The 25185-nt window shown below is 51.4% G+C and overlaps 3 protein-coding genes across 3 annotated transcripts; all 3 read left to right on the top strand.

The window, feature by feature from the left end:
• The first annotated feature begins 2903 nt into the window (after positions 1-2903).
• On the top strand, positions 2904-3911 carry LOC102462253 (olfactory receptor 52P1-like). The gene has a single exon (XM_006118858.2). The coding sequence runs from the start codon at positions 2940-2942 to the stop codon at positions 3909-3911; it is 972 nt and encodes a 323-aa protein (XP_006118920.2). The 5' UTR covers positions 2904-2939.
• Positions 3912-12172: 8261 nt separating this feature from the next.
• Positions 12173-14748, top strand: LOC102462005 (olfactory receptor 52P1-like). Its single transcript, XM_006118857.2, has one exon. The coding sequence runs from the start codon at positions 13301-13303 to the stop codon at positions 14270-14272; it is 972 nt and encodes a 323-aa protein (XP_006118919.2). The 5' UTR covers positions 12173-13300; the 3' UTR covers positions 14273-14748.
• An 8853-nt stretch (positions 14749-23601) lies between these two features.
• LOC102461782 (olfactory receptor 52R1-like) lies at positions 23602-24549 on the top strand. Its single transcript, XM_006118856.2, has one exon. The coding sequence runs from the start codon at positions 23602-23604 to the stop codon at positions 24547-24549; it is 948 nt and encodes a 315-aa protein (XP_006118918.2).
• Positions 24550-25185: the final 636 nt, after the last annotated feature.

Here is a 25185-nt window from a genome sequence, read left to right as displayed (position 1 = left end):
GGCAGTAGGGGCTCGGATTCGTGTGTACCGGGAGAGGTGGACAGTGTTGGTAAAATGTTATTTTTCCTTGTGATTGTGGGTCCCAGGCCAATATTCCTGGCCCTGGGTGCTCTGGGGCAGGCCCCAGGGTCTCTCTGCCCTAGCCAGCTGCAGAACTGCAGCCGGGGTGTCACCACCTTCCTTTAGGGCGGTTTCCAGCTCTTGTTGTTGTGTAACTTGAGGCATTTCACCGGTTCAAAGAAACATTGATTGCTGTGTGCCCCTGGGCCCATAGTGATCTTACTGTGTAGGGCCCTGCTGCCTGTGCCGGGCAGGCTAAAGACACACCCTGCTAAGCTTCCCATTGTTTCACAGATTGCACTTTTACATGGGAAGTTTCCTGGCTGGTCCCAGAACAAGGCAGATTGTTTACAGCTGGATAGCTAAGCATTGAGGGTAACCCCCGATGGTGTTCCTTTGCACATTTAAAACCACAAAGCGTTCTACACGCCATATACCCAACCTTAGACACAAAAAGGACACCCCGGTTCCCAACTCAGATACACAGCCCCGGCGGATTAGGACGTGAAGGTTGATGAGTTACATGAGGCCATTTGTCCCAAGCACCTTTGAGTGACGAAGATTTATGTCCATAAGTCCGTTTCCCAGACATGGGGGGAGGGTCTGGCACAGCACAGAGTGCTCATCAGTGCTGCTTCCCTTTCCACAGAAGAAGACTCCAGGAAACATGTGAGGAAAGAAGCCTGAAACGGGGGAACCGCTAGATCCAGGCGAAAGCGGGTTCTGGGCCTTTGCATGGGACCCTAGCCATTGCGTGGAGCTTAGTTTTCATTTTTTGTTGTTTGCTAGGCAGTCTGCTTACATTCCAAGTGATTACAGGCAATGTTCCCTCTCATTTTTCCCTTCCGTGTGCAGAATAAATGTTGTTCTGTGCACTGAGGCATGTGCAGATGTGCACCACCAGTAGAAAAACATGCTGCTCCCCTTTGGTGTTATGGCATTTGAAACTCTCCTGGCAGACTACAAGAGCTGATTACAAGAGATAGTAAAGAGATAAACCTCATGCCATGAATAACCGTGTTTAATGTTTTATTCTACACCCAGCATGCCTTTCAGTGCAGTCTGAGGAGCAGGGGGATCTCAGCTCTGCTCTCACAAGTGTGCGTTGTCCTCTCCACATTGAGGGAGGTGCAAACTGGGTAAGAAATTCACACCGGTCGCAGTTTAGACCAGGGCAGGACAGGACAGCCTCGGGGTCACAGGCTAGGCAGCTGGGGGTTCTTCTGGCGTCAGCCTCTCTCTTGCTGGTTCATGCTGTGGCCAGAGGGTAAATGTAACTGGGCAGGGCTGCCCGGGCTCCCGCTGAGGAATGAATGTGCATGTCAGAGAAGTCAGAGGCAGCCCAGGAGGAGATGGAGTAATAGGACGTTCCCGTCAGAGTCTGAACACACCGTTCCGAGTGAGCAATGCTTTGGCACCGGTTACTCTCCTTTATCCATTTTAGTATGTGAATTGACACGTCTGTCACTGCTTCCCTTGAATCCTCATTTAATGATGTTAGCTCCTAGGCACGAATATTAATAGGCCTGTTTACAGGATTTTCAGTTGGATCGGCACTTTCCTACACAACGTACTTCCCAAGCCAGCAAGTTACAGAGATTACTGAGGATGTGACCCGGAAAGTGTATTTACAGAGCAAGTAAGAATAAGCAAGAGTCAAAACAAAGAATTCTCTGTTCAATGCAACTTTCAGTTGCAAGGATGAAAGGAACAAGCGTGTTTCTTCGTCAGAAAGGACAATATTTGCTCTGGCCAGACCCTTTATCGAGCTTTCCAGGCTGCAAGGATGAGGAGGGGAAATACATTCAAAGGACAAAGCCTGCTCTGGCTGCATAGCCTCTCTGGACCCCTGTTCATTCTTACATATTCCAACAGTGCAACCCTGGCCGTTAACGACTCCAAGACAGTGTCTCATGGAAAGAAAGAAGGGAAGATACAAAGGTGGGGCCTGTGGCCTTGAATACCAAGAGCCTTGTGCCCATTTCGATGAGCACAAAGTCAGAGGCCAGCATGAGAACATCAGTTTGGGCAGGGGAAAGTGACTCTTTCCCTTTCCAAAACAGGCCGTGACCTGTAACGGGTGTGGTTGGAGAGTGTCACTGGCCATGCAAATGCCCAAACCCTTCATTCTAATTTACCTTCAGCAACGAGAGCCTCGGGGTCGATTGGCACTGGGGGAAGGAAGGATCTTTTCAAATCTTTGGAATTTGCCGTGTGTCAGGTTAGTTGAATGGCCCCTTGGACGTGTCTCAGGAGCCAGGGAGAACATTGTTGTGATCTGCTCTCTACCAGTCACTGGTGTCCAGACATTTCTCATGGCCCATCTTATTCATCTCCTTTGTAAGGTAACAATCCCTGTCATCTACCTCTGTCCATCATTCTCTGAACCCCTCTGGCTCTGCAGGATCTTGGCTGAGCAGGGTGCACCATACTACACAAAGGAGTCCACAGGAAGATGAAACATTGACTTACTGGTGTGAGGGCATTGCGCTTTCTGCAAGGTTCCACCTCCCACTCCTCCTGGGTCTCAGTTTCCGCAGTTCATACCATTATATGAGATCTTCGTTGGGTGGTTGAGGAACTCAAGCATTTCCCTTCTGCTGGGTACATGTTACAGTTACTGACTCTGATGTTCATCCACCCTCAGGCTGAATCACCTGGTGTGGTTGAATCCCTCCGGTGATGTCTCCTGAAGCGACTGTGACCGAAATGATTAGATGCCACCTGTACATGTTGACACTTCACTACAACCTCCTTTCTAAATTGGTCACAACTGTACATATTTACTGTCCTATTTGTAATAATATTGGTGACCCTCTCGCTCTCTTTTCCCAGGCACCTGGAGCCTTTCTGAGACTCACCAATACATTGACCAAAGCATGGCAGATTTCAATCGCACACCAGCTGGCACTTCGACTTTCATCCTAATGGGCATCCCAGGCCTGGAAGCTGCCCACATCTGGATTTCCATCCCTTTCTCTCTGTGCTACGTCATCGGCTTCCTGGGGAATCTCACAGTGGTGTTTGTGGTAGGCAAGGAGCAGGCCCTGCACAAGCCCATGTACCTACTGCTCTGCATGCTGGCGCTCACCGACATCGGCATGTCCACCTCCGTCATGCCTAGAGCACTGTGTCTATTTTGGTTCAATGTGAAGGGCGTGACTGTGGAAGGCTGCCTCACCCAGACATTCTTCATTCACACACTTGCAGTTATGCAGTCAGCTGTCCTGGTGACGATGGCCTTCGATCGCTACGTGGCCATCTGCAACCCTCTGAGATACACCACCATCCTCAGCAATGCCCGGGTAGCTACACTAGGGCTGGTGGGTTTGATAAGAGCCATCCTCTTCATTCTGCCCATGCCCCTGCTCCTGAGCAGGCTGCCATTCTGTGCCAGCCATGTCATCCCCCACACGTACTGCGAGCACATGGCTGTGGTGAAGCTGTCGTGTGGGGACACCACAGTCAACCGCATGTATGGTCTGGTGATCGCGTTTGTAGTCACCGGGCTCGACATGACCCTCATCCTCCTGTCCTATGCGGTGATCTTCCGGGCTGTTCTCAGAACGTCCTCCAAGAAAGGCCACCATAGAGCCCTCAGCACCTGCACGGCCCACCTCTGTGTGATGCTGATGTTTTATACTCCCAGCCTCTTCTCTTACCTAACCCATCGGTTCGGCCAGGGCATCCCTCCCCATGTTCACATCTTCTCAGCCAACCTCTATCTCCTTGTTCCTCCCATGCTCAACCCCATCATTTATGGGGTCAAAACCAAAGAGCTTCGTGACAAAGTGGGCAAATACACCTGTAGAGTTTGTTCTTGTGGAGCCACTGGCATTAAGCATGTGTGAGAAGAGGGGGGGAAGGACACGTCCTCGTTAAGGAAGGGAGCTCTGTCCCAGTTCAGCAATTGTGGAAGTTCTCAGTCTGAGAAGTGCTTGATACCTAGTGTCTTATCACTCCGTCATCAAGCCTGGCTCTTCCATTGTGGGGTTCCCTCTCCCTGACCATTGCCTGACCTGTTTGGGTGTCACCTTTCCACGCCCAACACTACAAACTGCAACTTTTCCTTGCCACGACTTCCAGACCACAAAACATACCTCAACTGTCTGGCACAGTCTCGCTGTGCATTATCCCTGTGAGAACGGGGTTCTTTGTCTCTTTGGATAGCTGACGGGATTGCTTCCATTTGTTAACTGCAAACTACATTGCTGAACCTCTTTATCACAGGTACAGTGACCTAGTGTTCCGTCATGTCGGGGCGCCTCCAACCCTGCACCCCCATCCGCAGCCAGATGGGACTCTGACCCAGCCAGTAGAGTAGAAGGTTTTATTGCTTTTCAGGGACACAGCGTAGCATACGAGCAATGTTAGCACAGGAGCTAGGGAAAGCAGCCTTATTCCTTTTGGGGGGAAGGGCTTACAGGCCCAGAACCCCCCTTTCCTGCTCCCAGTCTCCCCTCCTAATCCTACCCAGCTGAGACTAACCAGCAACTGGTCCCTTAGCCCCCAGGCACCCGCCCCTTTTGCTTTGGTCAGATAACCTCCACCTAGTCCAGGTGTCAGGTGGCTGTGCCATTTCCTGTGTGCCTCTCCTCAGGGAACATCTCCTGCTGGGCACTGCACACACACATACACACACAGTCTCTGCATGGGGCAGTAGGGGTCACACACAGCGCAGCAGCCAGTGGATGCCAAACCAGAGTGGATGCAGGGTCACAAGAGTGGACAGCCCACCAACTATGTCACACCTGGGGTATGTCTACACTACCCCGCTAGTTCGAACTAGGAGGGTAATGTAGGCATACCGCACTTGCAAATGAAGCCCGGGATTTGAATTCATTTGCATAAGCGGGGAGCCGCCATTTTTAAAACCCCGCTGGTTCGAACCCCGTGCAGCGCGGCTACACGGGGCACGAACTAGGTAGTTCGAACTAGGCTTCCTAGTTCGAACTACCGTTACTCCTTGTGAAATGAGGAGTAACGGTAGTTCGTGCCGCGTGTAGCCACGCGGCACGCGGTTCGAACCAGCGGGGTTTTAAAAATGGCAGCTCCCCGCTTATGCAAATGAAGCCCGGGAAATTCAAATCCTGGGCTTTATTTGCAAGTGCGGTATGCCTACATTACCCTCCTAGTTTGAACTAGGAGGGTAGTGTAGACATACCCCCAGTGAGCAAGCACTAAGCTCTTCTATGTTGTTCGGCCCTTCACAATATCCATTGCCTGATATCTCATTTTTCCTGTGCTTTGTGGAGACCTTGGTGAGTAGGAGCAGTCAGGGGACGTGCTGCCCATGGTTCACTAGCCCCAAACTTAGGACAAACCAGATGAGCAATTTGGGGTTGAAGCCATTTAACACAAGGTTGCTTCTGAGGAGAAAAATGTTAGTGAACTTGGTCAGTTGCCCTGTCCTTGTGTTGGCTGCTTTTTAGCAACTCTGCCGACTAAAGAGGGTTTTCTCAGGTGGACTTGTTAATAATAAACCTGAGCAACCAGACCCCAGAGGAACATACAGAAAACATTCTTCATTCTGGGGCATTTATGAAGCAACATAAAATCTATTCTGAATAGTTTTCACCAGTGAAAGAAGTGATTACAGTGCCACTGCTCGTAAGTTTTCAGGTGTTATATTTTCGAAATAACCTGGTAGTGCAGACATAGCCAAAGTGTACTCCTGGGGGGTGGGAAGAAAGTGAGGCACATAGGAAAACATAACCTATGAAATGATTGGATCTAGAGTATAGCCAGGGATGTTAGTTCATTAATAATTTATTGGGTGATGTTATGCTCAGGCAAAAGGTTGCATCATATTTTTTCATTTTATGTTAATTAGAGTTAAATTGTGGGGCTATAGACATGTAGGACCAATCAGTAGTGAGAGAAACCCAGTACTAGACATGAGTAGGAGAACCTGGAATGCAAGATCCTGTAGGTTGAAGCCTAAAGACTAATTTAGGCCTTGAAAACTAGAAATAGTAATGTAAGGGGACTGTTAGCCCCTTACTAAAACTCAGTGGGAGTTTTTGGTTGGCCAGCTCCCAGTACCAAAAGGGGAAGGGTCCACGAGAAATCAGGGCCCTCAGACTGACAGACCCCAGGGACAATGGGAAGAGGCCAACACGCCAGCTTAGCCTGATTGACAGGTTGGACAGGCCAATGAGGAAATTAGGAGGCCAGGTCCCATCGTCCACGTGAGCTAGGATTTTCTGGGTCTCTGTGAGAAAAGGAGAGAGAGCTGAGAAGAGCAGCAGGAAGAGCAAGCTGTGTGGAGAGACAGACCTGCAGTGTCAGAGCTAGGCACACGCAGCCCAAGGAGTGTAAGCTGCGCTGAGGGGTAGACCTGCAGTGACAAAGCCACACACGCAGCCCAAGGAGCGCAGACCCTGTGCTGAGCAGCAGACCTGCAGTGACCAGAGAGCCAAAGGGACAAGGAGCTGGAGTCTGGCAAAGCAGCACAGTCTGCAACTTGGTGTGGTGAGCAGCTGGGACCAGCAAAGGGAGGAAAAGAGTCTCTGGGCAGGGACGTGCCACCAGCCAAAAGGCCCGGCAGGCCAGACTTGGAGAGGGATTGTAACTCCAACTGGGAGAGGGGTCCTGCCACCTAGAGCCTGAGGCCGTGTGGTCACTGCCAGAGCAAGCGTGTCCAACCTGCAGCCCCCTGCAGCATAGCTAGGGCCTGAGAAAGAGCCCTGGGACCTATAAGGAATAGACTGTGAACTGTTCTTACACTCTGTAGACTGCTGGTTGTGATGTCCCCGTGCTACAGAGCGGGGCTGTGTGTTCCCATTTAACCTTCCTCACTTCTCCTTATTCTTTTCTTTTTAATCAGTTGTTGTTTAATAAATTGTATTTGCTTTGAACTGTATGAAATTATCACTGGGCCAAGAAAGCATGCAGTGTGCAGAGAGCATCTCGCAGTGGGGACACCCTAGCCCCTGCCCCAAGTGACTACAAGGTCGGGGATTAAGCCCCAGAAAACCTGGGCCCATCCTTGTTGGGATTTCGAGGACTCTGCTACTCAGGAGAATGGAAGGGGAGCCCTCAAGGTCAGGGAGACTATGGGGTAAAGGAAGTGGGAGTGGGGACTCAGATCCTTTTGCTGGTCCATTTCACGGGGGTGGTATAGAAGCCAGGAAAGTTCCCCACAATAGCAAGACCATGCCCCCGCTTACATAATTGGCGTCACAAACAGGATCCTATTCAAAGGGTCCACCCCATTGGTTTACTTGTTGAGTTCTGGTAACACCATCCAGGCCTGGTCGAGAGCACTACCATGGCTGGAATTGAAGGACTACAAACCCAGGTTGCTGAACTTCAGTGCAGATTTTCAGACCAAAGTGAGGCATTACAGCAAGCTAGAACTGAGCAGAGAGAAGCCTTATCGCTGGTCAAGGCAGTTATAGACCAACAGGCAGCAGTAGCTAAGAAACCCCCTACTATTTATGTCCCACGGGAGTGGAAGGTCACAGAGTTTGATGGCTTCCCAACTAGGCCAGGAGATATTACGGTAGAGGAGTGGCATTGTGCAGGTGGCAATTCATTAACCACAGCGAACCCACAGCCAGGGTGTGGGATGAATAGTACAAAAGGCCCAATCTACCCTGAGGGTCCCATTACCGACTTGCCAAATCTGTGCTCCTGAGAGAGGCTCACATGCTGCCATTCTCCAAGGGCGATTCCCTGCTCGCCTCTCGCTCACGGAGCCCGGGGATTGTCTGGGAGCCTGCCAAGCTGAGAGCCTGCTGGGACTCAGCAGGGGACTCATAAATGTTGCTGCCCAGAATGGTGCATTCCAGACGGGAGAGAGTCGCACCCCGAATCTCAAGGCTCTGCCTCCTCGCACAGAGAGGAGCGTTCCTCTCCCGCAGGACGGGATTGGGGTGAGTTGGGTCTTTGTGCATTAACGTGAGGGCCGAGGGGTCAGGGGGAGTCCATGTCTCAAGGCAAGAGACCCCAGGGCGGGAATTCACCAGCATGGCGACTGGAATGGCTCAGGATGGTCAGAAACACCCAGGGATCTGGCTGGTAAAAGTGGCACCACGAATGCATTGGAGATGCGGATTCATATTTACTTTTCAGAGCAGTTCCTTGTCTCCTGCTCTGTCCTGTCTGTTTCAAGAGCTTCCCTTGGGGGCTTTGGGTTCCTCTCTTCTTTCCCAAGTGCTCCACCTTCAGCAGCTTCCCCGTGCTGGGGGAAGTGCAGCCAAAGCCTCTGTGTTACCGGAGGGTTTGCCACGAGACTGGGCCGACACCAGCCAGATTCTGCCCACGGCGGGTCACTCCAGAGTCACACTGGTCTACCTTAGATCAGAGTCGGGGCCTGTGTGGGAACTCCCCGCCTTTCACACCCAACCTCCGAACACCACATGAACTGGGGGCTTCTTTCAGGCACTTTGAGCCCCTTAACAGAACAGAAAGGTTGGTGCTGAGGGTGAATCTGGTCCCTTTGAGATCAGCATAAAAACTCCCAACACAGCCCGGAGTGCACCCAAAATACACCCGTGGGGACTTAAATAAGTGGTCAGATATCATCTCGCCATGAGCCCCCAGCGACGATCGCTTGAGTCATGCCCTGGCCTCCAAGCCCAGTCGGCTCCTTCGGATCAAAGATGAACGGACAGAAGAAGTTACTGAAATTGCAAACACCTAGCTTTAGAGGTGCAGCACAATCAGGACAGTAATATTTGTAAGGGGGATAGAGGGGTCTGTTCTCCTTGTGCCCTGAGTCTTTAGGTCTGGAGAGGATGAGAAACACTCCAAAAATAATAGAAAGAAAAGCAGGATTGGAGGAAATCAGTCGGTCCAGGAACGCACAGTGTGGGTGCATCTGCACTGCACTCGTAGCTTGAAATAAACTAGACAAATCGAGCTGTGCAAATGGTGTCTCTTATTTCCAGTGTATTTTGAAAGGCAGTGCTGTTCCGAAACATCCTCGTGAAATGCGGTTTCCAGGGACGTCGGAATGGCGGTGCGGGGGGGTGGTACTGGAAGTATCCTGAACTAGCGCCGCTGTCTAGACACCCCCTGTGTGTGCCGTGGGGAGGAGTCGTGGAACTGGGGGAAACAGGGAATGGGCGTCCTGCCTAGGGCACAGCAGAGGAGAGCCGTAACTAGGCCCCCTGGGCCAGGGGGTGTCTCAGGCTGTATAGTGGGGGGCTGCACTAGTAGCAAATAGTCACTGATATCATCTCTCATGCAGACCATTCCTCCCCTCGCAAGCAACCCCCCGGCAGCCTGATGCTCACGTCAGCAATTGCCGGCCCAGAAGCGCAGGCTCAGTACGGTCTGTCCGGGGCTGCTCTGTGTCGTTCTGAGTCTGTCCCTTTCGCCTTCCCCATCCAGGCTGAGCTCCTGCTTCTGGGGTTCCCTTCGCCCCCAAACGGCTTTTCCATCTGGTCTCCCCCCTTCCCACTTCAGGGGAGATGTTCCTGTAGCTGTTGCTGTGTGGCCTGGCACCGGGCCTGTTCCTAGCTAAGGGGTATAAATGTGCGGTAGGGCTGGAGATCCCGGGGGCAGGCGGGTAGCGTTGAAGATCGTGGAACAGGGCAGGGTGTACAGGGACAGGCAGAGCTGGGGGTTGCGGTAACAGGCAGGGAGTATTGGCACTGCTGGAGGCAGTAGGGGCTCGGATTCGTGTGTACCGGGACAGGTGGACAGTGTTGGTAAAATGTTATTTTTCGTTGTGATTGTGGGTCCCAGGCCAATATTCCTGGCCCTGGGTGCTCTGGGGCAGGCTCCAGGGTCTCTTTGCCCTAGCCAGCTGCAGAACTGCAGCCGGGATGTCACCACCTTCCCTTAGGGCGGTTTCCAGCTCTTGTGTAACTTGAGGCATTTCACTGGTACATTGATCGCTGTGTGCCCCTGTGCCCAAAGTGATCTTACTGTGGCACGGTGATAACACAATTGTGATACATTCCGTGCAAGGTATGCGAGACGCCACTGGACAGTTCTGATTATGATGGTCCTGTCTGTGTGCATGGAGCGTTTGTAGCTGACGCTGTGAGCATTGACTGGGTCTCTGTATTTCAAATGGAGTCCCAGCTGGGAATGGGCCCTTCAGTCTAGGTAGTCGGCTGGGAAGGGCCATCAGGCGAACAAGGAATTAGGGCAAGAAACAGGCTTCAGGAGACACCCCAATGTTGGTCCTACTGCGCCAACTCCCTGTCCCGGCGCAGCCAAGGCCCCAAGCTAAGATCCTGCCCCCCGAGAAGCAGCACAGACACTGAACCTCTTCAGGTCGAAGGAAAATTCAGTTTTGGGCCCAGCTTCCCCAGATGCCACTCCCCAAAGGGGATCAAACCCCCAACGAATTGTTTGGATCCGCCCCCTTTAGCAGTGAACGGAGCAATGTGCCCACTGGTTGCTCCCTCACGTAACAATTATTTGCACTGGGCTTGATAAGAAATAAAAGGGATTTTATGAAATACCAGCTGTAGGACTGAAGTGGTTATAAGTGAGAACAGGCTGAGCAAAGTAGGTTACAAATTTAAAATAACAGAAAATGCTTCACTAATTCTCCTCTAAAACCTCTGCACAAACTCACCCTAAAACTGTCCTTATGCCAGGTAACCCTCCAAAGCAGGGTAGTCTCCTTTTCCCTGGGGTCTTTAGTAATCCCCTGCTGGCTGTGCCAGGCTGGCTAAAGACACTTCCTGCTAAGCTTCCCACTGTTTCACAGATTGCACCTCTACGTGGGAAGTTTCCTGGCCGGTCCCAGGAAACAGCTGGATAGCTAAGCATTGAGGGTAACCCCCAATGGTGTTCCTTTGCACATTTAAAACCACAAAGCATTCTACAGGCCATATACCCAACCTTACACACAAAAAGGACACCCCGGTTCCCAACTCAGATACACAGCCCCGGCGGATTAGGACATGAAGGTTGATGGGTTACATGAGGCCATTTGTCCCAAGCACCTTTGAGCGACGTAGATTTATGTCCATAAGTCCCTTTCCCAAACATGTCACAGCACAGAGTGACCTCATCAGTGCCGCTTCCCTTTCCACAGAAGAAGACTCCAGGAAACATGTGAGGAAAGAAGCCTGAAACGGGGGAACCGCTAGATCCAGGCAAAAGGGGGTTCTGGCCTGTGTATGGGACCCTAGCCAATGCGTGGAGCTTAGTTTTCATTTTTTGTTGTTTGCTAGGCAATGTGATTACATTCTAAGTGATTACAGGCAATGTTCCCTCTCGTTTTTCCCTTCCGTGTGCAGAATAAACGTTGTGCAGATGTGCAGATGTGCACCACCAATAGGAAACATGCTGCTCCCCTGAGGCACTGTGGGCTTCCTGCTAAGCAGCTGGGCAGCATTTGAATCTCTTCGGGTGGATAACGCTGATTACAAGAGATAGCAAAGAGATAAACGTCATGCCATGAATAACCGTGTTTAATGTTTTATTCTACACCTAGCATGCCTTTCAGTGCAGTCTGGGGGAGCAGGGGGATCTCAGCTCTGCTCTCACAAGTGTGCGTTGTCCTCTCCACACTGAGGGAGGTGCAAACTGGGTAAGAAATTCACACCGGTCACAGTTTAGACCAGGGCAGGACTGGACAACCTTGGGGTCACAGGCTAAGCAGCTGGGGGTTCTTCTGGCGTCAGCCTCTCTCTTGCTGGTTCATGCCGTGGCCAGAGGGTAAATGTAACTGGGCAGGGCTGCCCGGGCTCCCGCTGAGGAATGAATGTGCATGTCAGAGAAGTCAGAGGCAGCCCAGGAGGAGATGGAGTAATAGGACCTTTTTATTGGAGATAGTCGTTCCCCTCGGAGCCTGGACACATCGTTCCGAGTGAGCGATGATTTGGCATCTGTGCTCTCCTTTATCCATTTTAGTATGTGAATTCACACGTCTGTCACTGCTTCCCCCGAATCCTCGTTTAGTGATGTTAGCTCCTAGACATGAATATTAATAGGCAGATGGTGAATATTATTATACCTGCTCCTGTTTACAGGATTTTCAGTTACATCAGCACTTTTGTACACAACATACTTCCCAAGCCAGCAGGTTACAGAGATTACAGGGGATAGGACCTAGAAAGTCTTTTTTCAGAGCAAGTGAGAATAACATGAGGGAAAGCAAAGAAGACCCTGTTCCATGCATCGCTCTTCCCAGGTTTCTATATCGGAAAGGACAATACCTGCTCTGGCCAGACCCTTTATCTAGCTTTCTAGGCTGCCAGGACGTGGGGGGAAAACACGTTTGAAGGAGAATGCCTGCTCTGGCTGGACCACTTCTCACTAAAGTATGGTCATCCCAGACCTCTGTTCATTCTTACATATTCCAACAGCGGTGGGGTCCGTGGCCTTGAATACCAAGAGCCTTGTGCCCATTTTGATGAGCACAAAGTCAGAGGCCAGGAGGAGAATGTCAGTTTGGGCAGGGGAAAAGTGACTCTTTCCCTTTCCAAAACAGGCCGTGAACTGTAACGGGTGTGGTTGGAGAGTGTCACTGGCCATGCAAATGCCCAAACCCTTCATTCTAATTTACCTTCAGCAATGAGAGCCTCGGGGTCGATTGGCACTGGGGGAAGGAAGGATCTTTTCAAATCTTTGGAATTTGCCGTGTGTCAGGTTAGGTGAATGGCTTGTCCCTTGGACGTGTCTCAGGAGCCAGGGAGAACACTGTTGTGATCTGCTCTCTACCAGTCACTGGTGTCCAGACATTTCTCATGGCCCATCTTATTCATCTCCTTTGTAAGGTAACAATCCCTGTCATCTACCTCTGTCCATCATTCTCTGAACCCCTCTGGCTCTGCAGGATCCTGGCTGAGCAGGGTGCACCATACTACACAAAGGAGTCCACAGGAAGATGAAACATTGACTTACTGGTCTGAGGGCATTGCGCTTTCTGCAAGGTTCCACCTCCCACTCCTCCTGGGTCTCAGTGTCCACAGTTTATACAGTTATATGAAACCTTCGTTAGGTTTCTGTGGAACTCAAGCATTTTCCCTCTGCTAGGCACATGTTATAGTTACTGACTTTGATGTTCATCTTCCGTCAGGATGCCCAGTGACCTGGTTTGGTTGGATCCCTCCAGCGATGTCTCTTGATGCAACTGTGACCAAAATGATTAGATGCCACCTGTAAATATTGCCACTTCCCTGCTACCCACTTTCTAAATTGGTCACAACTGTACATATTTACTGTCCTGTTTGTAATAACGTCGGTGACCCTCTCACTGTGCCTCTCTCCCTTCCCAGGCACCCGGAGCCTTTCTTAGACCCACCAACGTCCTGACCAATGCATGGCAGATTTCAATCGCACGCCTGCTGGCTCTTCAACTTTCATCCTAATGGGTTTTCCAGGCCTGGAAGCTGCCCACGTCTGGATTTCCATCCCTTTCTCTCTGTGCTACGTCATCGGCCTGCTGGGGAACGTCACAGTTGTGCTTGTGGTAGGCAAGGAGCAGGCCCTGCACAAGCCCATGTACTTGCTGATCTGCATGCTGGCGCTCACCGACATCGGCATGTCCACCTCCGTCATGCCTAGAGCACTGTGTCTATTTTGGTTCAATGTGAAGGGCGTGACTGTGGAAGGCTGCCTCACCCAGACATTCTTCATTCACACATTTGCAGTTATGCAGTCAGCTGTCCTGGTGACGATGGCCTTCGATCGCTACGTGGCCATCTGCAACCCTCTGAGATACACCACCATCCTCAGCAATGCCCGGGTAGCTACGCTAGGGCTGGTGGGTTTGATAAGAGCCATCCTCTTCATTCTGCCCATGCCCCTGCTCCTGAGCAGGCTGCCATTCTGTGCCAGCCATGTCATCCCCCACACGTACTGCGAGCACATGGCTGTGGTGAAGCTGTCGTGTGGGGACACCACAGTCAACCGCATGTATGGTCTGGTGATCGCATTTGTAGTCACCGGGCTCGACCTGACCCTCATCCTCCTGTCCTATGGGCTGATCATCTGGGCCATCCTCAGAACTTCTTCCAAGAAAGGCCACCAGAGAGCTCTCAGCACCTGCACGGCCCACCTCTGTGTGATGCTGACGTCCTATACTCCCAGCCTCTTCTCTTACCTAACCCATCGGTTCGGCCAGGGCATCCCTCCCCATGTTCACATCTTCTCAGCCAACCTCTATCTCCTTGTTCCTCCCATGCTCAACCCCATCATTTATGGGGTCAAAACCAAAGAGCTTCGTGACAAAGTGGGCAAATACACCTGTAGAGTTTGTTCTTGTGGGGTCACTGGCATTCACCGTGTGTGAGAAGAGGGGGGGAAGGACACATCCTCGTTAAGGAAGGGAGTTCTGTCCCGGTTTGGCTGAGCTCAGCATTGTGGAAGTTCACAGTCTGAGAAGTGCCTGATACCTAGTATCTTGAAAAAACAACGAATTGTCTGGTAGCACTTTATAGACTAACAAAACATGTAGATGGTGTCATGAGCTTTTGTGAGAACAGCCCACTTCTTCAGATGACCGGAGTGTTGGATGTCTAGGGACAAAATAAATAAGTGGAAGAAGGGAAAACTGAGAAGTGGGGGAACAAGAAAAGGCAGCGGGTAAAATATTTGTCATGGAAAAACCGAGTCTCTAAACATTTAAAGACTAGATAGTCAAAGGGGGCAGATAATAACTATTAATTAGCAAACAACAAAGAGTCAGGAAACACTTATTACTCCGTCCTCAAGCACGGCTCCTCCATTGCTGGGTTCCCTCTCCCTGACCATCGTTGACCTGTTTGAGTGTCACCTTTCCGCTCCCAACCCAGCAAACCCCAACTTTGCCTTGCCATGACTTCCAGACCACAAAACATACCGCAACTGTCTGGCCCAATCTCGGGCCTCCATGACATCAGTTGCCTGATATCTCATTTTTCCCAATCTTTGTGGAGATCTTGGTGAGTTGGAGCAGCCAGGGGAAGTTCTGCCCATGGTTCATTGGCTCCAAACTTAGGACAAATCAAATGAGCAATTTGGGGTTGAAGCTCTTTAACACAAAGCTACTGCTGAGGTCAAAAACGTTAGTGAACTTGGTCATTTGACCTTTCATTGTGTTGGCTCCTTTTTAGCAACACTGCCGACAAAAGAGGGTTTTCTCAGATGAACTTGATAAAACAAACCTGAGCAGCCACATCCCAGAGGAACGTCTATAAAATGTTCTTCATGCTGGGGCATATAGGAAGCAATGTAAAATCTGTTCGGATAGTTTGCACCAGTGAAAGAAGTGATTATAGTGCCACTGCTCCTAGGCTTGAACATCAGCCGAAGCATTCGACTTCTGAGAATGACTGTGAGCGTAAAATGTTGCCTTCTAGAGCCTACCCGCAACAAAGTAATTCAGCATGAACCATCGACATTGGCCACTGCCACTGAACGGCTTCAGAAATGAAAAGCACGAGAACGTTATTATTGTGCTACATGCATGTTGGTCTCCTTCGGACTAGTTTAACACTGTGATTCGCCGTTGTTTGCTAATGTGAATAATCACCTACTTGTCCTTTTCTTAAGAAAAGAACTCAGCCCTTTGGTAGGTATCTAACGAAAGCTTTGTGGTGCTAGTGGACATGTCGACCAACATGGTAATAAAACAGCTGGTGGACTGGGCCCTTTGCATTGGTTTTGTAAGTGACATCGGGCCATTTGCACAGTGGTAATCTGGCAGGCTTTCAAGCTGAGCTGGAGGCAGAGAGCAGACACTGGAACGACAGCGGCCAGAGAAGCAGCCGAGAGGGTGAATCTGGGTGGGAGGCAGAGCAGAAGTGATGCTGAGCTGGAATAGGGGCTGCAGGCAGAGCAGCAGAGCTAAGGCAGGACTGGGAGCTGGGGCAGGGAGCCAGGAGGGTGGACCCCGGCCACACCACAAGTAACACAGCAGCTGAGCACAGTGAACCACTGGGGCGTGAGATGGGTTATGGACAGAGGGCCCAGCACAGGGAGAGAGCACAGCCAGGCCTGGGCAGGAGGCCTGGGATGTGTGAGGAGCAGACTGTGGACCTTCTTGACCTCCTGGAGATGCAGTTTGTGACGTCCCGGTGCCCACAGAGGGGGTGTGTCTTTCTTCCATGAAATGTTCTGTTTCCTCCCCAGTTTTCTATCCGTTGTGCAAACAGTTGGGTTTGGCTTGAGCTTTGTGTGCTGATCATGGGTCAGAGAAGTGGTGGGAGCATCTCCTGTCCTAGGTGATCCCAAAGACACTGGGGTCCAGCCCAGGGCTGGCCTGTGAGGTGGGTGGTCAGGGCAAAAGGGGAGGAACGGAAGAGGTGGGGGTTTGACACCTCCCATGTGGCCTGACCTGCTCACCAAGATCCAGCTGGCCATCTGGAACCAGCAAGCAGCCACCCTGGTGTGGGACAAGCGATGTGATGGGTTGCTCCAAGCTGCAGTGGGACCAGGCAGGTACTGAGCCAGGTCAGTCCTCCGGTGGCAGCGGGGGGCACAGGGCCGAGGGACCTTGAATTAGCAGCTGTGCCTGGCACAGAGCTGGGCTGGAAGAGGCTCTCTGGAGAGGGCAGCTGGCATGGGGAGATGGGGGAAGAAGTGCATTTTCCAGCAGCCCTGTCCTAGCTGGGGGCATGGAGCCTCCCTTCTAGCTAGGGTGTGTGTGTGGGGGGGGGCACACTATTCTCCCCTACAAGCCCCAGGCTGGCCCAGGTAAGGGAGCACACACCCATCTCCATGCAGATGAGAACCATACTGACGGGGGGTCGGGGGTGGAGAGGGTGGCACATCCCTCCCTGCAGAGAGGTGCCACATGGGGGGGGGGGGCATGCAGGGTACAGAACCACAGTTCCATGAATTGCTAATTATACCAAAAACTGGATAAATAGCCCAGAAGCCCAGACATGGACACAGAGACGCTGGTTGCAGTGTCTCCAGTCTCCAGCCTGTTGGCTTCCAGATGCTGCTTCTCCCCCCGGCCCGAGGCTGAGAGAACCCCCCCGGGACGGCCCAGAGCTGTTATAACCAGTGCACAGCCCTGTGCCGGCTCTCGGCGCGGGACGCTGCTGCAGGCGCTGGGCTGAGAGAGGTGCGGACGCGGCTGCCTGAGGGGGGTTCCAGGGAAGACACGTCCCTCTCCGCACTCACAGGTACCAGCTCTGACTGAGGGGCTCCCCTGCTCCACCGCCCCAGGGAGGCATGAGTGTGATGGGTCAGAGAGTCAGTCTAGGGCCCTTTGTGCTCTGCAGAACTCCTAAACATCCCAGGTCCCTTGGCATAGGGGATGAGTTTGCTACTGTGTCCTCTTTTCTGTGCACCCCAGCTGATCCCTAATGATGTGCTACAACCCAGAGGTGGCTGCATTTCAGCGGCACAGGGGATCCTTCTGGAGCTGAGGAATTAGTCGATGTACAATACGGGGCTGTGCCTAGGACTTTGCTCAGGCCTCACTGAAACAAAACTCCCCTTGGAGTAAGAATGGATAAAGAGCTGAGGAGGCAGCTGCGTGCCCTGCACAGACGCTGTCCCCTCCTCCTCCGGCATGGCAGGGCTCTGGCTGACCGTGGGGCTCTTTCCTGGGAAGCGTGGAGGTGCCAGGGTTCCGCCCTGCAACCATTGAACCCCCTTTTCAGCAGAGGCAAGACCACGGTTCCCGGGGGCTCCGGTGAAGCGCCACAGCCGAGCTGCTGTGATGCTTTCAGTCCCAACAAGCCCTCAAGCCAACACCCAGAACAGCCTCCGGCCTGGCTCTGCCAGCACTGGGAGTTGGAGAATCCAGCCCTCCCCTTGCAGTCTCTCCGCAGGGTGAATCACGCTCAGGGCTCAGCCGTTAGCCTGGATTTCCAGCTGGAATTCGTCTGGCTTCAGCCTCCAGCCTCTGGGCCTGGCGCTTCTCATCTCGGTGAGATCCCAGCGCCCGACATTCCCGGTGGTTCCGCCCCAGCCCAGTCTCTGCCTGAGCCTAGTTTGATACAACAATGAGATGAGGGTTTGGGTCTCTCTCTGGATGGGATTTGACGCAGCCTCCCCCCATCTGTGCGGCTCTTTTCCTCCCCCGCTCCCAGTTCGGGTCCCGCGATCTCACCCAGGCGCTTTCACCGATGCCGTGTGCAAGGGGGAAACCCTGCCCCTGTGCCAGCTCACAGCTCTGCTGTTCACACGACCAGGAATCCCAGCGTCCCTTGGCCACAGCCCGGCACTGGGAGCTCCCCACGAGGCAGTTGTCTATTCCAGGCTCTGTTTGTTCCAGGACATGGGGCTCTCATCTCCTTTATCTTAGGAACATAGAGAGACATACAATCCCAGGCCTGGCAGGGACCATGGGAGGCCCTCCAGCCCCGGCCCCTTTCCTCACACAGGGCTGGTCAGTCCTAGGCCGGTGCTGGGCAAGCTGCAGCCCCCGGCCACACACAGCTGCTGAGGAGAATGGGACCGTGTTCTATTGTGCTACCATAGAAACATAGAAACACAGAAACATAGAGTCCTAGGCCTGGCAGGGATGTGGGAGGCCCATGAGTCCCGTCCCCTTTCCTCACCCAGAGCTGAGCAGTTCCAGGCCGGTGCTGGGCAACCTGCAGCCCCCGGCCACACACAGCTGCTGAGGAGAATGGGACTGTGGCTGGGAGACATTTTGCTGACACCGACCATCCCCAGGCACCACTCCCACAGCTCTGCGTGGCTCTGTCCCTCTGTGCCCTGCCCAGGAGAGCGGTGGGAAGCGCGTCCCCCTCGCCTGCAGACCCTGCTCCCCACAGCTCCATTTCTAGATCTTTAATAAATTGTTCTCCCTCTTCCTTGTAACAGCCCCGCAGGTACTTGGAAGCGGCTACCATGTCCTCTCTCAGCCTTCTCTTTTCCAAACTAAACAAGCCCAGATCCTTCAGCTTTCCCCCATAGCTCATGGTTTCTAGGCCTTCAATTATTTTGTTGCTCTTCTCCGGACCCTGTTCAATCTTTCCTGAAATGTGGTGCCCAGGACTGGACCCAGTACTCCAACTGAGACCTAAGCAGTGCAGAGTCTTGGCTCTTGCTTACAACACTCCTGCTAATGCATCCCAGGACGATATTGCTTTTTGGTTTCAGCTGTGTTACACTGTTTATTCATATTTATTTTGTCTTCCCCAAGACTTCTCCCTGGGAGTCACTTTCCATTTTGTGTGTGTGCAACTGACTGTCCCTTCCTAAGACTTACTTTGGAGTGAATCCCATTCCAAGGTTTCCATTGTCTCCTAATTGTGTCAAATCTTTGTTCAAAGTTTGCCTTTATTTTGAATAGTTTATGTTGAGACAGAAACTTCCCTCTATTTGCCTTTTTTGACTGTTTCCGGCTCTGCAAAAGCAGGCTGAGAACTTCTGCTTCTGAATGAGATGTCTGGTTGATCGGTCAGTCTCCTCCCCTTATGTGGGATAGGTAGCTTATTCTGCTTCTTTTCAAATGCACAAATCCCCCAAACCCTACGTCTTGTACACATTTACCTTTTCTGCAACATTAACTAGTTTCCTTTCTCCCGCTAGGAATTGGACTAAACTTACAGGCTGTGTCTAGACTGGCAAGTTTTTCTGCAAAAGCAGTTGCCAGCTGTCTACACTGGCTGCTTGAATTTCCGCAAGAACACTGACGATCTCATGTAAGATTGTCAGTGTTGTCGCGGAAATACTATGCTGCTCCCGTTCGGGCAAAAGTCCTTTTGCGCAAATGATTTGCGCAAAAGAGCCAGTGTAGACAGCTCAGATTCATTTTGCGCCAAAAAGCCCCAATCACGAAAATGGTGTTCAGGTCTTTTTTCCGCAAAAGTGCGTCTAGATTGGCACGGACGCTTTTCTTCAAAAAGTGCTTTTGCGGAAAAGCATCCGTGCCAATCTAAACGCTCTTTTCCGCAAATGCTTTTAACAGAAAACTTTTCCATTAAAAGCATTTGCGGAAAATCCTGCCAGTCTAGACGTAGCCACAGAGTTCTTGGATCCTAATATAATTAATTAACTCCTGCTTGTGATCCTTAGCATGGCCAAGAATGGCTTTTCCCCTGATAGCTTTAACATCCCCTATCAATTTTCTCAGTGCCCGATTTGTATTGCTTGCCCTCTGCTTTCCCTTGCCCCCATTTGTTATAGATTGCTATCCGCCATTTACAGCCTTACATTCGGCACAGAACTGATTTTTTCATGAATGCTTCACACTTACTTAACTGTAGACTTGTGACTTTTGAGATCCCTACTAACCTCATCCAAAAGGACGCCCAATTTGCATTCCCGTGTTTCTAGCTCACATTTCCCCGAATCGGTTGTGATGATATATGGATATCACTGGCTGGGAACTGCTCTCTCCTTGGCCAATGCAACGCGATCAGTTCTGTTCTTTGTTTTCTTCTCCTCTATCATATATTCCCTTGTTTTCTCTCCTCTCCCAAACAATCCCAGACTTTTTGGTTGGCCCTGCACATGGCGGCCTCCCCCTGTCCCATCGTCTTTCTCTGATCTCCCTTTCTATCTGCTGTACCCTCTGTGGAGACCAAAGCTGAGCACATGTCCGACAAGGTGATTCTCCATCCCATTCCTCCGCCATCAAACATGGGCTTTCCTTCAGCCTCGGCTGGCAATGAGCGGGGGTTTCCATGGTGCTGATAGCAGTGAGGACCGGGTGTTTTCCCTGAGATGTGTTTCCTGCTGTTTTCTTGCATGGCTTCCCACAGCACGAGGTGTAGACATGATTGACACAGGCAGCACCATATACTGCGGAATTGCAGGAGTGGGGTCTGTGATGGGTGTGGTCACAGAGACCCCACGGGGTGCTGACAAAACCTCTGCCACTCACCTTCCTGCTCTCTAGGGCTTCTCACCACCTGGTCTCCCCTAGCCAAGGCCCTGAGCTGAGATCAGTGTCCCCCCCCCCCCCCCCCCCGGAGCAGTACAGACACAGAACCTCTTTAGGACAATGTAGTTTCAGGCCCAGGTTCCTGGGATACCCCTCCCCAAACGGGATCAGAACTCCCAATGAGTGACTTGGGTAGGCCCCCTTGAGCAATGGAAGGGGGATGCGCACGCTGATTGCTTCCCCAGGTACAATTGTTTACACTGGGCTTAATCGAATATCTAAAGGAGAATGTTTGTATGTTTGTGCTCTAATAACTTGGACCCTAGGGTGTGTCTAAATTACATGGCGCCATCGACGGAGCCATGTAGATTAGGCTGATGGCAAAGGGAAATGAAGCTGCGATTTAAATAATCGCGGCTTCATTTAAATTTACATGGCTGCCGCGCTGAGCTGACAAACAGCTGATCAGCTATTTGTCAGCTCAGCGTGCTAGTCTGGATGCTCCCGCGCCGACCTGAAAGCCCTTTATCGACCTCCCCGTTATGCCTCGTAGGATGAGGTTTATCAGGTAGGTTGATAAAGGGCTTTCAGGTCGGCAGGGGAGTGTCCAGACTAGCGTGCTGAGCCGACAAACAGCTGATCAGCTGTTTGTCGGCTCATCGTGGCAGCCATGTAAATTTAAATGAAGCCGCGATTATTTAAATTGCTGCTTCATTTCTCTTTGCCGAACAAACATATCTACATGGGTCCATCAACAGAGCCATGTAGTTTAGGCGTACCCTATAAGAGCTACCACAGCCAGACTTTGCATGGGATACCCTTTCCTCCAGGAGAAGGTTTTAAGGTACTTTTGGACCCGATTGGGGTCCCGTCCTGCCGCAGAAGGACAGAAGGAATCCGTGTGCCTGCTGCAGCGCAGGGCGGAGGGGCCGGGTTAAACCCTCCATGCATTACACTGCTGTGACGCCAGCCGGTTGCTGTTCGTACTGTGAGGGGGCTCTTCTGGGTCTGGTTCCAGCCATTGGGGTTAGATGTGAGCTCCGAGCTTTTGCTTGCCAAGGCAGGGCAGGTGGGTCCCTGAGCCAACCTTGCAAAGAGAAGTCCCCTTGCTACTGGCTGCATGGCTGTGTACTGTTCTACCGGGGGCTGGCTGCTGGGTCCTGGGGGGAGGAGGATCCTGCTGCTCTCAGTTGCTTTAAGAGGAGCATTAAGAGGAGCATTGCCAGCAGATCCAGAGATGTCATCATTCCCCTTTATTCAGCTCTGGTGAGGCCACATCTGGAGTATTGTGTCCAGTTCTGGGCCCCCCACTACTAAAAGGATGTGGACGCTTTGGAGAGGGCCCAGCGGAGGGCAACCAAAATGATTCGGGGGCTGGAGCACATGACCTATGAGGAGAGGCTGAGGGAGTTGGGTCTGTTTAGTCTGCAGAAGCGAAGAGTGAGGGGGGATTTGAGAGCAGCCTTCAACTTCCTGAAGGGAGGTTCCAAAGAAGATGAAGAGAGGCTGTTCTCAGTGTGGGCAGATGGCAGAACAAGGAGCAATGGTCTTAAGTTACAGTCGGGGAGGTCCAAGTTAGATATTAGGAAAATTATTTCACTAGGAAAGTGGTGAAGCACTGGAATGGGTTACCTAGGGAAGTAGTGGAGTCTCCATCCCTAGAGGTATTTAAGTCTCGGCTTGACAAAGCCCTGGCTGGGTTGATTTAGTTGGGGTTGGTCCTGCCTAGGGCAGGGGGCTGGACTCGATGACCTTCTGAGGTCTCTTCCAACTCTATGGTTCTATGATTCTATTATTCTATGACTCAGAGGGTCAGATGTGGGCCAGGAGCCATCAGCCCCCAGGATCTGTGGCTCTGGGGGTCCCCTGGCTCAGGGTCTCCTCCTTTCCTAAATTTTCTAAATTTTGTTCCTCCGGTTTCCTGAGCAACGCTGGATAAGTCCAGCTGGTAGAAAATAAAAGTGATTTTATTCAGCAGAAGCAGAAGGATTTAAGTGGCTGCAAGTGAGCACAGGCAGAGCAAAGTAGGTTACAAATTTAAAATCACAAAAAAGGCAGAGCTAGTTCTAACGTTTATTACAAATGTTCCTAAAATTGTTCTTCCAGCTAAGCCTCCAAAGCAGGGCAGTTCCTTTTTACCCGGAGGTCTCTGGTGCATTCTCTTGGGTGTGCCATGCCAGCCAAAGACCAAGAACTGAAAAACTTTACATCTTAAATAGGCTCCCTTTCAGGCAGGAATTCTCTCTTTTACATTATTCCCTTCCATGGAAAGTTACCTGGTCAGCCCCTACCAGTTGGGGGGCTCACACGACTTCCTAACACCAACCACTGCTAAGACTCGAAGGACAAAAAGGGGCTGTTTCTCTCAGTGTCTGGATGATCACTTGAAAACACCCTTGATGGCTTCTGTTTGCACATTTAAAACCATGAATTATTCCCTACCCCATATATCTAACTCTATATACAAGAGAGATACACACACCAAAATAAGCAATGCAGATCCAGCAGATTGAGACATTGTAATTGATGGGTTACTTGAGGTATTTTGTCCACAGCATCTTCAAGTTATACCCATCCGTGTCCATACGTCAATTTCATAAAACATGGCGGGGGCAGTTCACAATTCATTTCTCTGAACAATGAAAAGGTCATTTTTCAGTGTGTGATGAACAACCAAACTGCTTCACCATGAGAACAGCCTCCCTCAGTGCATGTCATGCCTCACACAAACGTTCTCTGTCCTTTCAGACACTAGTACCGCGACCTTTGCTGTAGATCCTGGGCCCACACAGGACGTGCAATTGACACCCTTCTACCTGAGAGTTGGACACCTTCTCCCCTGCTCCATGTCAGAGTCCAACACAACCCACTTCACCAACCCCTCCACCTTTGTCTTGCTGGGTATTCCTGGCCTGGAAGCGGCCTATGTCTGGATCGCCATCCCCTTCTGCTTCATGTACGTCATCACCATCTTGGGGAATCTCACCATCCTGTTCATTGTGAAGATCGATTTGAGCCTCCATGAGCCCATGTACTATTTCCTCTGCATGCTGGCCATCACCGACCTGGTCCTGTCCACCTCCACCCTGCCGAAAATGCTGAGCATCTTCTGGTTCAATTCCAAGGAGATCGATTTCAATGTCTGCCTCACCCAGTTGTACTTGGTTCATTCCTTCTCAGCGATCGAGTCTGGGATCTTCGTGGCCATGGCTTTGGATCGCTACGTGGCCATTTGCTATCCTCTGAGACATTCCAGCATTCTGACAAATGCGGTGGTGGCCAAGATCAGTCTGGTTGTGGTGCTGCGTGGTGGCATTCTCGCATTACCCTACCCCTTCCTGGCGAGGCAGTGGCCGTATTGCAGAACCAATATCATCCCCTACACGCACTGCGAACACATGGATGTGGTGAAGCTGGCCTGTGCTGACATCCGTGCCAGTAGCTACTATGGACTCTTTGTGCTACTCTGTAGGATCGGTCTGGATGTGTTATTCATTGCTGGGACCTATGTCCGGATCCTCAGGGCCATCTTCAGCCTCCCCACAAAGGATGCCCGGCTCAAGACTTTTGGGACCTGCACTTCCCACATCTGTGTCATCTTAACATTTTACACTCCAACTCTCTTCGCCTCCCTCACATCCCGGTTTGGCCACAATATACCCCTGCATTTTCACATTCTCATTGTCAACATTTACCTCCTGGTGCCACCCATGCTAAACCCCATCATCTACGGAGTGAGGACCAAACAGATCCGGAGCAGGCTGTTTCGGCTTGTTACCCCAAAAAGGATCTAAACATTTTCTCCTGGTGCTCTGACAGGTAAAACTCAAAGCTGCATAGGCACAAGGAGTTTTGGGGCACCAAATTGCCCCAAATGTCATGGTGCCTTATAGAATCATAGAATCATAGAATAATAGGACTGGAAGGGACCTCGAGAGGTCATCGAGTCCAGCACCCCGCCCTCAAGGCAGGACCAAGCTCCGTCTACACCATCCCTGACAGATGTCTATCTAACCTGTTCTTAAATATCTCCAGAGAGGGAGATTCCACCACCTCCCTTGGCAATTTATTCCAATATTTGACCACCCTGACAGTTAGGAATTTTTTCCTAATGTCCAATCTAAACCTCCCCTGCTGCACTTTAAGCCCATTACTCCTTGTCCTGTCCTCAGAAACCAAGAGGAACAAATTTTCTCCTTCCTCCTTGTGACACCCTTTTAGATATTTGAAAACCGCTATCATGTCCCCCCTTAATCTTCTTTTTTCCAAGCTAAACAAGCCCAGTTCATGAAGCCTGGCTTCATAGGTCATGTTCTCTAAACCTTTAATCATTCTTGTCGCTCTTCTCTGTACCCTTTCCAATTTCTCCACATCTTTCTTGAAATGTGGCGCCCAGAACTGGACACAGTACTCCAGCTGAGGCCTAACTA

This window comes from Pelodiscus sinensis, chromosome 1 (genome assembly GCF_049634645.1).
Source record: "Pelodiscus sinensis isolate JC-2024 chromosome 1, ASM4963464v1, whole genome shotgun sequence".
Lineage (NCBI taxonomy): Eukaryota > Metazoa > Chordata > Testudines > Trionychidae > Pelodiscus > Pelodiscus sinensis.
This window is presented reverse-complemented; position numbering and strand designations above follow the sequence as displayed.

Coding starts and splice junctions, on each gene's coding strand:
- LOC102462253 (XM_006118858.2), top strand. CDS start 2,940: ATGGCAGATTTCAATCGCACACCAGCTGGCACTTCGACTTTCATCCTA.
- LOC102462005 (XM_006118857.2), top strand. CDS start 13,301: ATGGCAGATTTCAATCGCACGCCTGCTGGCTCTTCAACTTTCATCCTA.
- LOC102461782 (XM_006118856.2), top strand. CDS start 23,602: ATGTCAGAGTCCAACACAACCCACTTCACCAACCCCTCCACCTTTGTC.